The 16,145-nt window shown below is 46.0% G+C and overlaps 5 protein-coding genes across 5 annotated transcripts; 2 read left to right on the plus strand and 3 right to left on the minus strand.

The window, feature by feature from the left end:
- Position 1: 1 nt before the first annotated feature.
- GUITHDRAFT_153807 (hypothetical protein) lies at positions 2-1,064 on the minus strand. The gene is made up of 7 exons (XM_005828378.1): positions 971-1,064; positions 763-841; positions 646-712; positions 485-590; positions 364-425; positions 248-319; positions 2-191 (listed from the first exon to the last, which is right to left on the minus strand). Exons 1-7 carry the CDS (start codon positions 1,041-1,043, stop codon positions 66-68), a joined length of 585 nt encoding a protein of 194 aa, XP_005828435.1. The 5' UTR covers positions 1,044-1,064; the 3' UTR covers positions 2-65.
- Positions 1,065-1,282: 218 nt separating this feature from the next.
- On the minus strand, positions 1,283-1,567 carry GUITHDRAFT_42834 (hypothetical protein; the record flags this gene model as incomplete). Its single annotated transcript, XM_005828379.1, has 2 exons — positions 1,283-1,420; positions 1,478-1,567. Coding segments are annotated over 2 exons (228 nt in total), but the record flags the coding sequence as incomplete, so codon positions are not given.
- A 7,057-nt stretch (positions 1,568-8,624) lies between these two features.
- Positions 8,625-9,071, plus strand: GUITHDRAFT_43628 (hypothetical protein; the record flags this gene model as incomplete). Its single annotated transcript, XM_005828380.1, has 1 exon — positions 8,625-9,071. A coding segment is annotated over one exon (447 nt), but the record flags the coding sequence as incomplete, so codon positions are not given.
- A 2,093-nt stretch (positions 9,072-11,164) lies between these two features.
- Positions 11,165-11,827, plus strand: GUITHDRAFT_112429 (hypothetical protein; the record flags this gene model as incomplete). Its single annotated transcript, XM_005828381.1, has 2 exons — positions 11,165-11,587; positions 11,636-11,827. The coding sequence occupies 2 exons, from the start codon at positions 11,165-11,167 to the stop codon at positions 11,825-11,827; spliced, it is 615 nt and encodes a 204-aa protein (XP_005828438.1).
- A 30-nt stretch (positions 11,828-11,857) lies between these two features.
- On the minus strand, positions 11,858-14,890 carry GUITHDRAFT_141945 (hypothetical protein; the record flags this gene model as incomplete). Its single annotated transcript, XM_005828382.1, has 15 exons — positions 11,858-12,121; positions 12,164-12,336; positions 12,389-12,512; positions 12,565-12,640; positions 12,744-12,844; positions 12,915-13,016; positions 13,068-13,178; positions 13,204-13,335; positions 13,378-13,470; positions 13,518-13,647; positions 13,696-13,799; positions 13,853-13,913; positions 14,270-14,428; positions 14,640-14,783; positions 14,838-14,890. 15 exons carry the CDS (start codon positions 14,888-14,890, stop codon positions 11,858-11,860), a joined length of 1,827 nt encoding a protein of 608 aa, XP_005828439.1.
- Positions 14,891-16,145: the final 1,255 nt, after the last annotated feature.

Raw genomic sequence — 16,145 nt, forward strand, 5'->3', positions numbered from 1 at the left:
CTTTCAAGTTATGATTCAATAAAATCGGAATCAAATATCGCTGTGATCGTACATTGCAATGTATGTCAGATCCCACTCTTCACAAAGTCGAACCCCATAAACACTCGCAGGGCAACGAGCCTCCGATCGAAGTCATGACTTGTGAAGTCTCCATCTGCCTGCCCAAGGATCTCCATGAGCACATCCATGTCCTTGAAAAGTCACGATAAGTTCCAGACTCGGATCGGAACTTCACAGGATCACCGACCTGATATGCTGAGATGCGATGTAAACCTTCTTCCATGTCTGCCATGAGCACTTTGTCGGATTCTTGAGAACCCTTACGTAGCATATTAGCCGGAGCAAACAGACGGAAGCTCGCACCTCGTAGTGTGCGGCTACCATCCTGTTCAAGATGTCGTTGTAATAGTCCGAGCCTTGCCAAGCTGCAAGACGTCTCAATGACGGACATGATAACGATGACGATGATTGTAGTTTGTTCCACCTTCACGGTTGGCTCGTTGCCACAAAAGTCCGAGCACGACTTTGACATCTTCCCACTCTACGCTCTGTCCGTTGACCAAGTTTCTCAACCAATCCATTCTAGAATTCTTTCAGAAAATAGCGAAAAAGTCAATGGGGAGAAACAAGTAAGATGGCATCAACCTCGTCAAACAACTTCGTCCTGAGCTGAAAGGCCAAGTCATGCGCATCTCCTTGGGAGTAACCCCATCTTCATGCCAGATGTTACTAACGACTCCAATAATCAAGACAGAATCAGACCTCCATGTCGGACTATCCCATCTGCCCATTCTGATCTGCAAACACTTTCCTTGCACACTTCTTCTTGATGAACAGAAACCTGACAAAGTGTTCAATGGAACTATGTCACAGTACCAACCAACCCTTCAGATCATTCTCTCATCTGCTTTCATCTGCATCCTTCCATTCTCTTCTTCTCTTCTTCTCACTCTTCCGCTTCTCATCTCACCCAATCTTCCCGGCATGACGAAACCTGCGGCCAAGTGCACGAGACAAGCCATGAGCCCCACCAGTCGAACCATGGTTCGCATCTCCTGGGTCGCACTGCAAGCCGAGTCTGCCTCAGTATCAAGTAGTGTAAAGTGATGCAGAGCCGTTTTATTGAAACAATACTAGCATGATGAAAAAATCAAGAGCACCGCAAACAAGATCAACAAGAAAGTGAGAGTTTGCTTGGAATCCTCTGTTAATGTCCTCTTGAATAACGAGTCTGCACCTTCGAAAAGATTCGATCATGGCATTGCCTTACACTTTCAGAGTACAAGCCAGCCCTGAGATCTGATTCCAAGATCATCCTTCTGCCCTGTGCGGTACAATGACTCCAAGCCGCGCTTGTGATTTCTTTGATGAAGAGTTCACAGGTGTGAGCCAGGACAATGGGAGACTCTCCTGCAACCATCTGGCAAAAAGGTAGTGAAATCAGATTGGGAGGTTTCACACGGTACCAGTGTTGTACCTGCACTTGTGGGGAGCATTTCATTATCTTCTTGATTCTTGCCAATGGAAGCTTTGAAAAATTTGAATAACTGTCATCGGCGCTGATCTGTTGAGCCCAGCTCTTCGGCGTCATATCTGCGCTGTCTTGAATCTGCGCATGTTCGCATGGCAGCGGCATGGATTCTCGCGAGACCTCTTCAAAGGCGCAGACTTTTGCAGATGAGTTGCCATTTGCTTCTGCTTCACTGAATGAATCGCCGAAGTCCTCAGGAACGTGTGAATGGTTATCATCGATTGTCGGCATTGTGCCATCCTCCGTTTCGTTTTCGGCAAGGTATGGAATGATGTCGAGGCCTTCTTGGAACATCCCTTCTTCTACATCAGATCCGAAGGAGGTCGAAAGCTGTTCGCCGGACAACGAAGCAGGAGAGGATGGCATGGATAAATTGCCACTCTCCAAGAAGCAGATGGAATCATCATAGTCGTCAACCTGCTATGAAACCATCAATCTCGATTTGTAGAATGTACATTCATCGTCAACCGACCTGCACGAAAGGAGACAACATGAAGGAAGAAAGAGAAAGGTATCGATGTAGCCGAAGGGTGCAGCAAGGTTGTAGGGAGCGTAGGGCAAGGGCGGCGTCCGACCAGCCTCTCCGTCCCTCTTGAGGGAATGTGGCGGCACAAGGCGGTCAGACGGCCCTCCCCCCGGGCTCCAGCGGCTAAAAGTTTCTCTGAATTTCTTTGACCAAATTTCAAATTTCAAGTATGCAATCAATATATTTTGAACTGGTAGAGCAAGGGCAGTCAATCGCTGAGATCGGATTCGGCGGGGGAAAGTCAAATGGAACCACACGAGGCGCTTCTCTGTCACTATCAGCCTAGCAGGGTGGGGTGGGAGCCGGGAAGAAGGACGGGTATTACCCTGAACAGTTCAGTTCTCCGGTATCTGTTTGACGGACTCTCACTTTACAAGGCCCTAGTAAAGTAATAATGATAGTGATGTAGCCTGACTTACCCGGACCGGCCCGTGACCGGCGGTGCGGCGCCGAGGCTGAGTGAAGACAGTTTACTCAAAGTGAGGCCGCAGTACGGCAGGCGCCGTGAGCGGCGACGGCAGGCTCCGAGGCTCTGTGAGCCACACGGCCCCGGCTGATCCCCCGGCCCGGCGAGCCTGTCAGGCTGTTAATACAGTGCCAGTGCGACCGCGGCGCCGGGCCCGGGACTCCGGGCCGATCATCGGGGCACAGCCTAGACACTACCGTTACATCATCGGTTATTGGCTGATCTAGCAAACTCCCCGAGCGCTATGGCTTGAGCATGAATTCGAGGGGCGAGCATCGTGCCTTGCTCTCCCTCATCCTCCTTGCTTCCTCGCTCTCCTTGAGTATCGGAACAGTGACCGTTCCTCCAAATGAAAATGCACAAAGCATTAAGGTGGAACAGGTTGTTTCTATCCAAACCGTCGATGACCAAAATCTGTTGCTGCTCAACCTCAATGATTTTGTAAACCCTATTTACGAAGGTTCTCTTTCTAACAACAAAGGAATTTCAATCCAGCGCAATACTCTTGGATCTCTATTCTATGTTACAAATTTGCCTCATATTGGCGAACTTTTGCAAGCATACCGACTGTCGCCGTGCTCCTACGTTTGGCCTTCGAGCTGTCAGGCTTGCTGTAATGATGCTGTCATCGCACAAGGAAAGAGGACTGATGATTTGTTGTACAGGCTATACTGCCTCAGGAGTCCCGCTCTCTGCACCATGTTGCTCAAAGGTGGACTCATCTGGAACGAAGGTCTTCAATGTGGGTGAGGCAATAACTGATACGCCTTCGACGGTATGATTTTCGAAGATTGAGTACCTTATTGATATGATTCCAGGTCACTGCTCATGACTCTGGAATTCTCTGGTTTCGACCACCAATATCTTTGTTTACCAATCAGAGCCAGCCAGTTTCTGGGTATAACACGTCTGTCAGTTTCGCTGTAGACTTTTGGATCCTACGATCACCACCCTCATCCGTGCCAAATGGGACAGAGTCTAGTTGTAGCCTTGATCGATCGAAATGCAAAGGATCTGGTGATATCCACAGCAAGTTTTGTGGAACATGTACCAACTCCACATTTCATTTCAACATCAGTATACAGATTCAATTTGGGAAAAAGTATCCTCAAGTTGGATTTGGTGGACAAATGCTCTCTTTTGACGGTAGCTAATCCTCGGAACGAGAGCCATGTTTTCTGATTGGATTGCAGGTGGAGATGATTTTATGATTTTTTCCAATGACAACTTCCCTCAATACGAATTCAGTATACAGTTATGGATACAACATGATAAGATTCATTCTGGTCAAACCTTGCTGACAATTTGGAGTGATGCAAGAGGAAGGGAGTTTGAGATAGCCGATACATCAAACCTTCATTTTTATCATTTGAACAATCGTTCCTTGAACAGCGGGGTAGATGATCTAGTATTCATTTTGTGCCAGGGGTCTTGACTGATTTTCAAGGTGGGGATAAACGACGGATTGTGGCATCATCTCGCGTTTAGCTGGAGGCTCGTCTGTTCTGTATGAGCTCGTATCGATTATGCGCGCTCTGATGTTGAAAAAGGATCCTCTTCAAGGGTCGACGTATTGCTTTCAGAGTGAAAGCTGTCAAATCGAGCGAGATTGCATACATGTTGAAATCGCCATATTTGTCGATGGTAGTTACAGGACATCGGTGAATTTGATCACGAATGTTATTGTTTCCTGAATCTTTTACACGTAATGTACAGTCTTACCTGCCAGCAGTTACATTGTCACCTCAAGTATACTTCATGTAACAAGAGAAGAATACGACTGACACTTTTCGATAGAACGAGGTTGTCATTGGCCAAAAGATGACAAAGAAATATCAAACTGCAGAATCAACACTCAGGGAGAGGTTTTTGTTTTATTGATTGTTGGTTATTCCCAGATGATTTTTTTTCAGATTCTATCAACTTGTGACCAGCAAAAAATCTACTTCTGAAATCAACACTCCATACACCGACAATGAACTGCTTTTGATGTTCAATCGATTACGTAAACATGAGAGAAATAATTTGGAGTGATTCTCCCTAATCTCGCAACAGGTTCCAACTACTTGAACAATGCACAATTATTTGAGGGATCTGTTCCACAAGACAACAGGTGTATTCAATTGAGGGATACAATTTGAAAAACATCTCGTTAACTTTGTGATCGCTCAGATGGAGCGAATTTGTGGAAGATGAGCCCTGGAGAAACCTGTTTTACAAATATTGCGAATTGATGGCTCCTGGAGGATACAGTCCTTGGGCAGCCCTGAGCGCAAACATCGATGAATTTCGGCTCTATGGATATTTCAGAACACAATGGGATATTCAAATTGCCTATGACGTCGCATTGAATGGAGATGCTTTTTACACATTCAATCCAATAGAAGCAAATTACAGCCTGCTGATCTACTATAGTTTCGACTTTTATGGAAAAGATTACCTCTCGACATCAAGAGATAACTTTCGCGAATGGCCCCTTCAAGTTCGAGATGAATCGGTCAACAGGTATCTTTCCTGTCTCTTCTGCACTCATTGAGTTTTGTTGCCAGTGCAAATTCACCTGGAAGTCTGGGAGGAGGTGAATTTCTTTGGGCGCCCATGCAAGTTGCTTCGACAGCACCCATCTACGGTTCACGAACAATTCAAATTGTTCTACCAGATTCGACCCAACCGATTCCTTTGAATCTCATTAGTATTGCGTTTGAAAAAGGATTGGACCAATCAGCAATCTTTTCTCGTGTGGAGACGAACCCTTCTTTTGGTGAAATCTACCTTGGAGCTGATGACTGCGACAATGTGGAGGTAGTGTGTGGTCCTGGCTACACTTCCTGCCCCGATCTTCCTTCAACAAGCAACAATCAACAAGTAATCTACAGACCCAAGGGATGCAAGGGAAGCATCATTGGAGTAGAGGTGATTAGTCCACAAATGAAGGGTTGCAAACCGGGAGTATTGATCACCGCGTCAGATGGAGGTATTTGTGTGAACTCCGCACTGAGCATGGAGCTGAATTCTATGATCTTGTTCAGGTTCAGGTCGAAACGTGTTGGGAAACATAACACAAGTAAGCACCGATGGAGGTGTGAGTCGAGTCGACATGATCAACATGGGAGAGGGGTATGATTGGACTTACGCACATCCTTCCATATTGAAATTGGATGATCCGTCATGTATCTGCAATGGAGTAAGTATACCTTGTAATTCAGTCTGCTTTCTATGCTAAACGATTTTACTTTTGCAGTCTCAAGGAGTCAACAGCATTAATAATTGTCTAGAACCATTGATCTCAGCTGGAAAGGGAAGGAATGACGGAGTGGATTTTGTGGGTTTTGAGTATGGAATTTTCATTGGTTCGATTCAGACCTTGCATGCATTTCCTGTCATGTACAAAGTTTCTTGTACCCCTGGAGATTGTGTATCAATTAAGCCGCGTCCTTGTTTGTGGTCCTGTCATAGATCGGTGGGATGGATGACTGACGTCAAAGCTGTTGCAACACAATTCTCGAAACGAATGGTTGGGTCGTTTTCCGAATATCCGTCAGGCGACACACGTCCAACTGCCTACTGGTCGAACTCACAGCATGTGTTATGGTACGTGCCGACCCATCTAGGTGAAGCAAACTATTACATCAAAGATAGCACAGGCTTTCAGCTACTTCAAGGTACCCCTTAGCTCTATTGCTGCAGTATGACCCATATGACTGACTGCCGCTTCTTCAGATACCATCAAGGATGAATTCATCATCAGAAAATTTGATTACCTTCCTGGAAGTGAATTTATCGTCAATACAAATAGTCCTCCTCCTTTTGTGCACGTCTGGTTTCAAATCATTCTTGAAAAATTGGCCATTCCTCTGAATTCTTCTATCACCTGGCAAGAAAGCAGTTCAATGTTGATTCATCTGCAAGTTCTCGATTATCACAGGGGCACAAGTGTGCTAAATGCCCCATTCTCAGTCTTTGTGAATACACCAGTTCGTGGACAATTGTATCAAGCAGAAAGAATCTCAAAGTCTCATCCTGATTTTCCTGGAAAGTGCGTTTGTCCCCTTGCACCTCGGTTTCCGACTTTGACGAGGCAGCCTGAAAGCTTGTATTATCCCGCAAACACAACACTTCCTGGATCCTATGAATGCGATCTTGAATCTATTGGTGAATTTTGCTTCATGAAAGGAGATTTGATCGCGAACAATGACACAGAAGTTACCAGTTTTATTGAAACAAGAGTGATTCCGGGTTTTCAACATGCAAGGGATGGTTTCTTTGTGATATATGAGATGGAGAAATTTGAAAGCGGATCTTCACAATTCAAATGGTATATCAAACATCCTCAAGGGCAAGAAACGGAAGCTTTTGTTGATATACATGTCAGATCTGTGAACAATCGTCCTGTTGCATTGAATTCCTCGGTAGAAGTGCAAGAGGACACAATAAGTGAAATATATCTCAAGAGCAGAGATCTTGATGATCAGAACAGACCTCAGACGTTTGTGATAAAACCGCCAATTCATGGTACATTGTATCAATGTGTTTCAGCTTCGAATTCTTCATCATGTGCTGTGGGAAATCGTTTGAGTTCCGTCAACGAATCAATTTTTCAGTGGGCGAACATCTCTGTTGTCGACACAGGAGCGATAGATGACCAAGATTACCCCGTTGTCCAGGTTGTGAATCGAGCTGGAGAAGATTTACGAATGATGATCAATCGAAAGGATTCTAGCATAATTCTGAATTCTGGTTACGGGTACAACTCATGGAGTTTCAACTCCAGCGATAATGGAAATTTCAAAGCACTTTGTGGAAGGAGGGGCACTGTGGCGGCTGACGTCACCATTGAGAAGAGTGTCTATCTGACCGGCATGGAGATCTTTTACCCCATTCGATTTGACACTCCGTTCCGCATACTGGCAGAGCGACCAGCAGTCTTCAACGATGATTCTCATGACTATAACGAGGAAACTGCAACCCGAACTTTGCAGGACATCCCACTTACAAGTCGGAAAGTTGATCTCACAAATCTATCTGGTTATGACTCTGGTAGCCTCCATTTTGACAATGAAGGTTACCTGGTTTCCTCTGAAGAATATACTCTGAATCGTGTTTCTTGTGCAAACAACGATCACAGTCAATTGAGCGTGTGCTCACAGGTATGGAACAGTACAGCCGGCAAAGGTCGATACATTGTTGGAAGACAGCATCACAACTTCTTAAGTCACTTTGACACTTGGTTCGAGAACTATGGTGGGAAGGATATTCTCAACGAAATACATGGACGAAGATACCCAGAAAACATATGGTTCGAGCTTTTCAGAGGACTGCCCAATCAGGTGCAACGTAATAACAACCTCTTGAGTCTTGACTTCGAGAAAACAATATTTCAGTCTTCGCACTTGCGACTTGAAGCCTGCAGCCAAGATGGTAGAACATTTAATGGGCAAAATTTGAACTTTCTACAATTTGTCAAAAAGATCCGCGTGATGGGCACCTACTCTAAGGCGCCGAGGGGAATGATTCAAAATCAAGAACGCAGAGTCGTGTACATACCATTTCACAACTTTGCTGGAGAGGACATGTTTACTTTTGCTGTTCGAGATCATGGAGGAAACGCTGCAACCTCTTCATCAAGATTCTCACAGCAGATCCACTGGTCGCCAGAGGCCTACGTGCGTATCACAGTCAAGCCAACAATTGACTTTCCGACAAGCTCTAATGTACTCATCAATCAGAAATATACTGACAACAGTACGTTTGTTAGGTTTCCTTTACAGGGAGTGCAGCCAAGCCCTGATGGAGCTTACCTTATAGACCATTTCGCTCTCGACGTGACATCGTTCCCCTCTCACGGTTCCATCCGAAGCCAATCAGGAAATACCTTAACAAGCACACTAAGTCAGTTCAGTGGTTTCTTGCTGTACCAACCCAATCCCACAACTTGTGGGCTGCCATATTCACGTCTTCAATATCGGCTTATCAATGCCACTGAAGGTCAAAATTTGCCTTCTCTTGTGAATTATGGAGGCAATGCTCGATTTGATGTTAGGTGTGGGTCAGGAAGCTTCTGTCAGCATGCAGTTTCAGGTCAGGTTGGATGGTTTGGAACATGTCAACCCTGCCCTAGAGGATACTATGGAATGACATCTGCCATCAGTAATCAATGTCAGAAATGTCCTGCTGGTCAATATCAAGATGAGCTTGGTTCATCCACATGCATTTTGTGTCCGCCAGGATTTTTCAGTGGCTTTCCTGGTTCTCCTCAATGCTCGGCGTGTCCTGCCGGCACTTACAGCGAAGCGTCAGGACAGACAAAGTGCACCCCATGCATTGGCGGAACGTTCGCCTCGTCGTCAGGATCTTCGAGCTGCAGCAAGTGCGGGTCAACACACTTCACCTACACCGGGGGATCAACATCATGTACTCCATGCCCCAACAATACGAGGACGATCAGTGACAGGGCAGATGGAATCAACAAGTGTGTCTGTGCTTTCGGAACCTACGACGTGCTTGGTCGGGCCGGGCATCCTTGTTTCCCTTGTCCTCATGGCGCGTATTGTCATGGGGGGACCCTGCTGCCCGTTGCAAGGACTGGTTATTGGACGTCACAAGCGTACTGGACCCAAGATAGGTATGATCCAGCTGTGAGTGCGGTCTATCCCGGACGAGCAGTGTTTGCTCCTTGTTCATTCAACTACATCCGCGGAGTATGTATAGGATACCCCGATGTGAACGTGCAGGAACGAGAGGCTATCTGTCTCTACCGGAATGACATCCTTGTGTACGGACCAGAACGCTTAGACATCTACACATCCGCTGGGATAAATGTCAACCAGACGAACTGTACACTTCAATATGGCATTAATAACCATTCGGTTCAAATCGACAACATTTCCTACTCAATCAATGCTCACTGTTCAATGGGTTATACAGGAGTCCTTTGCAGCACTTGTGCACCAGAGTTTTATCGATTCATCGATGGACTGTGCTATCTGTGTCCATTCAATGACAACTTCTTTGTAATGCAGGCTCTTTATTTTGCATATGCAATCGTCGTGTCAACCATGTTGTGGGCTTTCGTCTTCTGGATGATTCCATCTCGAGCACGATCCATGTATATGATAATAACTCACGTTCAGCTTCTGGCTGTCTTTGGTAAATATTCCATTCCACTAGAACGAAATGCGCAGAGGTTGTTGAGCATGCTCTCCATTTTCAATCTCAATTTCAATGGAATCCCTTGGAATTGTTTGAATTTGATGCCTTCGTCGTACTTTTGGAGCTGGTCCTTTCAACTAGCAGTACCACATGCCTTGCTTCTGATTTTCAGTGGCTCACGTTACATTCAGATTTACAATCGAAAGAAGGTTTTAGACGAGTATGAAATCAAGGTAACTCAACAAAAGCTGCTTGTGGGTGACATAAACAACAAGTCAAGTGTGAAACAATCGAAAAAGTCTGGGAGGTCGAACAAGATCAAGCCTCTCTTCTCTGCGCTTGAGGAGGATGCTACAGGAGAGGAAAACACCAACCTTGACACCCTCTTCGATGTGCAGGAAGAGGTAGCAGAAGAGTCGTCAGAGGAGCTTAGGTCGAGTAAGGACCGTGATTCGTTGAAGATCTACACCAGGCAGGAAATAGAGGAACAAGTTCAGGAAGTGATTCACTACAGCATTGTGTATAGTCATTTTTTAACCGTTACGGTGGCTTCGCTCCTTTTAGAACCATTTGCTTGCACTTCAGTATCAGAGAATTTTCAGTATTTGGGCTCATATCCAGATTTTTCTTGCTTCAGTGCATCTCACAGCATGATGAAGTTTCTGTCGTACACATTAGGCTTTATATGGTTCATTTTATTTCCAGGCTTGACTTTGTACATTCTCATTCAAGGCTGGAATTTTCAGAATCTTGGTGAAAATCGATATTTGCGCCAGTTTGGCTGGTTAACTAGTCAGTACGAAATGAGATATTATTGGTGGGAATCAGTTCATACAGTTCGAAAGATTCTAGTCGTGGTTTTGGCTCATATCTTCAAAAATAACGGATACGTGCAGCTAATGATTTTAATGTCGTTCCTCTGTCTCAACGTTTTCTCGTCACTCTACTTTAGACCTTACAAACGTCACGATACAACGTTCTTGAACTTGTTCTGTTAGCTCACTTCCTGCTCTGTGTTGCATTTTCGTACATTTACCTCGTCGGATCAGATGGAATGGAGATCTTCACAACAGTATTTGGCAGCAGCAATGAAATACAAAGAAAAGTGATACCACAGCCTCAACCTGGAATGTCAAATATTGCAAATAAGATTGTAAACACGGATGCTTTGTATCAGCTCTCGTTTCATGTAACCTTTTTGGTGTCGTTTGTCTTTGCCGGTTTCATTTTTCTCCATGACCTTCATGAAGTGAAGATGCAATCGCCAAAATGGGTTCTAATGTTTTTCAATGCCATCACCGGTTTGTCATTTTTGAAATATGAGGAATATACATCTTATTTTGGCTTGATCTGGAATTCTTTGCTCTTTAGACTACGTAGGCAGCGCAGGCCGCCACCTACAATTTCTGAACTCAGATGGGTGGAACGTGTGATTTCGAACGCTCATGTTACTCCCAGGCTGTATTATCATGATTGCAAGACATTTGATGAGATGCTAACAAATGTCCATGAGAGCTATCAGGAGGAAGATTGGGCTAAAGACGAATCCACTTGTTTGAGTTACATTCATGCTTTGGACCAGTACGTGTTTTCATATGAAACATTGTATTCCAAATCTTTAGAGCTCTATGCTCTTGAGAGAGAGCGAAATAAGGCCAAAATGTACATCTTGTCAAGTATAAATGCCAGACTTCAAGCTCTAGAACGAAATGTGAATGTGACAATAGGAGAGAATGAGAAGAAGTTGAATCAAATATTTGATTTGGAGAGGTCTAGGCAAAATTGTGTTGCTTTGCAAGAGGGCATCCGACATCGGGGGCAGCTGACAGCAGAGCAATCAGCTGAGCAGAAAAGAAGGTTTGTTGACGTTGAGGAATGGAAGAGGATGTATGACAACGAGAGGAAGAAATCTGAGGTGAGTGCTTTATCCCTATACAAACGTGACTGAATGTTTGCCTTGCAGATTTTGCGACAAAAAGTGGAGAAGGCTAGGAAAGAACTTCTGCTGTATCATATAGAACATTCATCGTCATCTGACAGCGAAGAGAATGATGAATATCTTCGTCGTCAAGTGGAAGAGTATATTGAAAGCATGACTGCACAAGACTTCGTCGAAGAAGGAAAGATCGAACCACTTCCCAAGTTTTATGAATGATGATTTTTGTAAATAGACAACACATTGCACTCAATAGTTTTGAATCCGTCTCCGCGGGTTCGCTGCTTCGCTGCTGTTTCCCTTCGGACTTCCTCGTGCTCTTGGCTTCATGTTTGGACTTTGAACAGGAGAAGGGAGAGCGACTCCGTAGAACTTGCCGTGCGTTTGCAGCACAATGTTGATAGCGCGAGTCAACCCTGTTGATTCATCTCCCCCCCAGTCCAAGGACGTCTTATCCCTGATCACCTCACTGAGCCAGCCCCACGAGACTTCATTGAAGCCGTTCTCCAGCACCTGCACCAACTCAGATAGCCGGCGGTCACTCGCATGTCTTACTATGCAGAGAATTTCCTTGCCAAGTTCAAACGCCAGCGCTCCTTCAAATCTACAAGTGGGACACTCCTTGTACTCCCTAGTGATGCAACAGATGACCAAGGAGGAGGAAGCGATGGCTTCAGCAGTCTCATTCTCACTGCTTGAGCTCTTCGACCAGAGAACAAACCCATGACCTGCGAGCCATCAACACAGCAGACACAAAGATGTTTGCGGCACAGCCAATACCATCTAACTTTTCTTTCAGTGCCCTAACTTTTTCAGGCTGATTTTCAGGAAAATAACTGAGATACACATGCTTTCCTTTTTCTGGATCATTGTGTTGTCGAGCCATATTGACGATCTTTGCATTCTAGGAAATCAAACAATAAAAACATTTGAAATATCTTGTTCTGATGGATTACCTCGCTTTGCTTGGTAAGTATCCATATCATTCTCTTTGCTTTTCTTGAAAATCCCCACCTATCATCGACATGCGATCTGTAGTTTTTCAAAGTTTCCAGGACGCCACAAGTTAACATTCGTCGCCTTCCCAAATTGTCACGAGCGAATGAGAGAAGAAGCATTGACAGCAGCGGCTCACCGACACTCCGCAGAGAACACCAAGTGCTCGAAGCAAGACATCGCCAGTGATTCCTCGACCTTGCTCAAGCCGACATTCAGACATCGGCATAGGAGATCGATCTGCATGATTTGAGATGAGTGAAGGGGTATTAAGAGGAGGTGCTGCTTTCAAAACTCCCAAAAGACTTACCAGACCAAGCTCAGCAAGAAGGTCCTTGTTCTTGTCACATTTTGTGAGATTTGTCAGCGGCAGCAAAGCTGTGTATGCCGTCCATGCCACCCCGGCCCAAATCTATTCAGACAGACAGATTACAACTTGTCAATAAATTTAAGTTTTCAGCACTTTGCCGTCTAAGCCATGTCTCAAGCATTTGATGATTGTCTTTAAACAATCAGCATCTGCTGCAAGAAAAGAATCTTCGAGGCTCCCTGAAAGATTCGCCACAGCCATGAGCTGTGAAAACAAAGTGAGTTGAAACTTGGTGGTCGTAGAGCGCTAATACAGTATCAGCTCGCATGGCTTTGTACTCATCCCCATCTCCAAACAGTCGTTTCTTTTGTAGCAAGGTAGGAATCAGAGCTTCTTCCACCACTCGAACGGCAATTAGCGTCTGAGACAAGTGAGATCGATTCACGACTGCTGACGGGCATACCTTCCTGGCCTGGGGGTAGGTGCTCAGACAATGAATGGCTCCGATCGCTTTTGCTTTCGTTCTCTGTGCTCTGCCTCCGGAACCGCAGAGGTTCTGAGAGACAGGGTGAGGAGTCGCTCTCGACGCCAGCATCAAATGACCTTGAGAGCCTCGATCGTCTCCATGCGTGATGAGATGTACTCAGCCGCGTTTGAGCTATACGCTGCGCAGTTGTTGATGACCCGTGCTGCCTCGTGCTTGCTGTTCACATTTCCGTTGCGCAGAACGTCTCTGTGTAGCCGTCATCGTCAGAGAGCGAAGCAGCGAAGCAGGCTTTACGTTAGCCCTTCCAGCATGCCATCTGTAGTGACGATAGTCCAGCAGTTGTCGGTCATCAGAGCGTCGGCAGCTCCACTGGCCTCCATCACCGACGGCGGGAGGGCCTGTGGAGACGTTCAGGACTGAAGCGCAATCCAACGATGAGCCTGTGTGATACCTGTCCCAGACATCCAGGGTTCTGAAACGCTATGTTCCCAAGGGCTCTACTTGCCTCGTACCTTGAGATCCATATGAGGAACACTCAACCAGGCCAATACACGAACCTGCATCGTTCTGATCTAGACAAGAGCAGATGAGCCAGTGCTTGAAGCATGTCAGGACTTCTACAAATTTGTGTCTGGTTCTGACGCCATGTTGGACAAGTTCTGACACAACGACCGATCATTCTACATTGAAAGAAGAGGTTGAATCTTCATACTCTCGAACTATATCGAAGACATTTTTTGCAGCTGCAGCAGCCTTGGAGGGATCTGCGCTGCGCATCTTGACAACAAGCTCTGAAATGAGAAGACTCTGAATGATGCTTTGAAATTGCAAAATCATCAGCTGTCTCGCCATCTTTTCTATTTAGTACCTTCCATCGGGCAGCATACTATCGAAGCTATTTGTCAAACCTGCCATCCTGTTACTCCTTCGCCTAGACAAGCTTGCACGGACTGTCAATGCTATTCGTGGGGGATGATCTTCCATCCGAACGAAGCGAAGATCCTCTCTCAGATCCTGAGTCTGTTGTCTGCAACAGGCAAAATGAGCACATGCATGGAACGCCGGGAAATTTTATACTTGCAGCGTGAAGAAAACTGGTAAGCGAGTTTCAGCTTTGAATTTTCCAACTAAACGTCCGCTTGCTCTGTATTCATTGCTTGACCCAGCTTTAGAAGAGACGCTGTCAACGGTGCGCTGGTCAGTCGGACTGGACTTGCATTGGATCTACTGTTGCATACCTGACCTCCTCCACTTCTTCAACCTCCTCATCTATCTGTAACCCATCAATAGTGATGTCTGCTGTTCCATCCACAGCGAAGGGCTCAGGTGCCATGCACCCTGACGGCGTGAACTCCGGGGCCTCCGCATCCAACACCGTGAACCTGCGCCGAGGAACAGCAATCAGAATGTCCACATGAGTCAAGGCCTCTACTCACCTGCTCCTGGACTGAGACTCGTCTGCTGGGTTCTTCATGCTCTGTCTTTGCATGTGCGAGTGGTTCCCTCTCAGAGCGCTCTAAGAGCCGGCGGAGGGTTCCCCCTCTACCATGGCGGCCAGTCGGCACACTTTTAGTTAATATGAGGGGATAGCGGACCAGAGTGCGGACCTACAGCACTGAAAGCGATCACAAGGGTAGGAATCAATCGCTGTCTTTCCATTTGAACTTAATAAGGTTCTGAGGTGGATCCGATAATTGAAGGTCTAACAAAAAAAGTGGAGGATGGGCACCATATGACTATTGGCGCTAATGAGGCAGGCAGGCAGGCAGGCAGGCAGGCAGGCAGGCAGGCAGGCAGGCAGGCAGGCAGGCAGGCAGGCAGGCAGGCAGGCAGGCAGGCAGGCAGGCAGGCAGGCAGGCAGGCAGGCAGGCAGGCAGGCAGGCAGGCAGGCAGGCAGGCAGGCAGGCAGGCAGGCAGGCAGGCAGGCAGGCAGGCAGGCAGGCAGGCAGGCAGGCAGGCAGGCAGGCAAGCTCTGTCGCAGTAGATGCAGCATAGACAGATGATGTAAGGACTCAATGTAATTCTCCACATCATAACCATTGAGGTACATTGACCTCTCTCCTGTAAAGCCTGTTGAATTACGACTATTTTCAAAGATCTGTTTCCATTCTTTGTCATGTTTTTTCTAAGTGACTTTTGACAGATTGGTTGAAAATCCCTGCTTCTCCAAGTTAGCTTGAGCTCTCATGACTGATCCAGTGATGGATTGCGAGGCTGGATCGACACACAGTCGGACGATTACTGCCTGGAAAGAATTCGAGCTCCCTGCAGACAACAAAATTGACCGATTGGATGTGGAGAGCAAAACTCTCCTGTTGGATTCCATCAGTAAAAGGATGTTTTTGAATCGAAATAGGGATTGTGCAGATTCCAGGAATGCAGAAGTTCGCGAAAGAGAAGCTTCATTGCAATACAATTCGAATCAGTGTCTCTTGCAGCAAGCCCAAACAGAGTTACAAGAAGAGGTTGATGACATCTGTTCAAGTTCCTTCTTATGTATTTCTGCAACTCAGTTTGTGAAAGCAACAAAGATTTTCAAAGAAAGTTATCATAACGAAATCTCCAAGTAAGCGATGCGTGTTTGCTTGGCTTTCAGTGATTTCTCACAGGGGCTGCTCAATGATACATGAACGAGAAGAATTGGATAAAGATCCCAATCGAGGGCTCGTAGGACTAGATGTTCCTATCAGAGTAGGTCTCCGGGTCAAGCCGGCACATTCCGGTGGTTTCTTTCAATATTTGAG

This window comes from Guillardia theta (assembly GCF_000315625.1).
Source record: "Guillardia theta CCMP2712 unplaced genomic scaffold GUITHscaffold_59, whole genome shotgun sequence".
NCBI lineage: Eukaryota > Cryptophyceae > Pyrenomonadales > Geminigeraceae > Guillardia > Guillardia theta.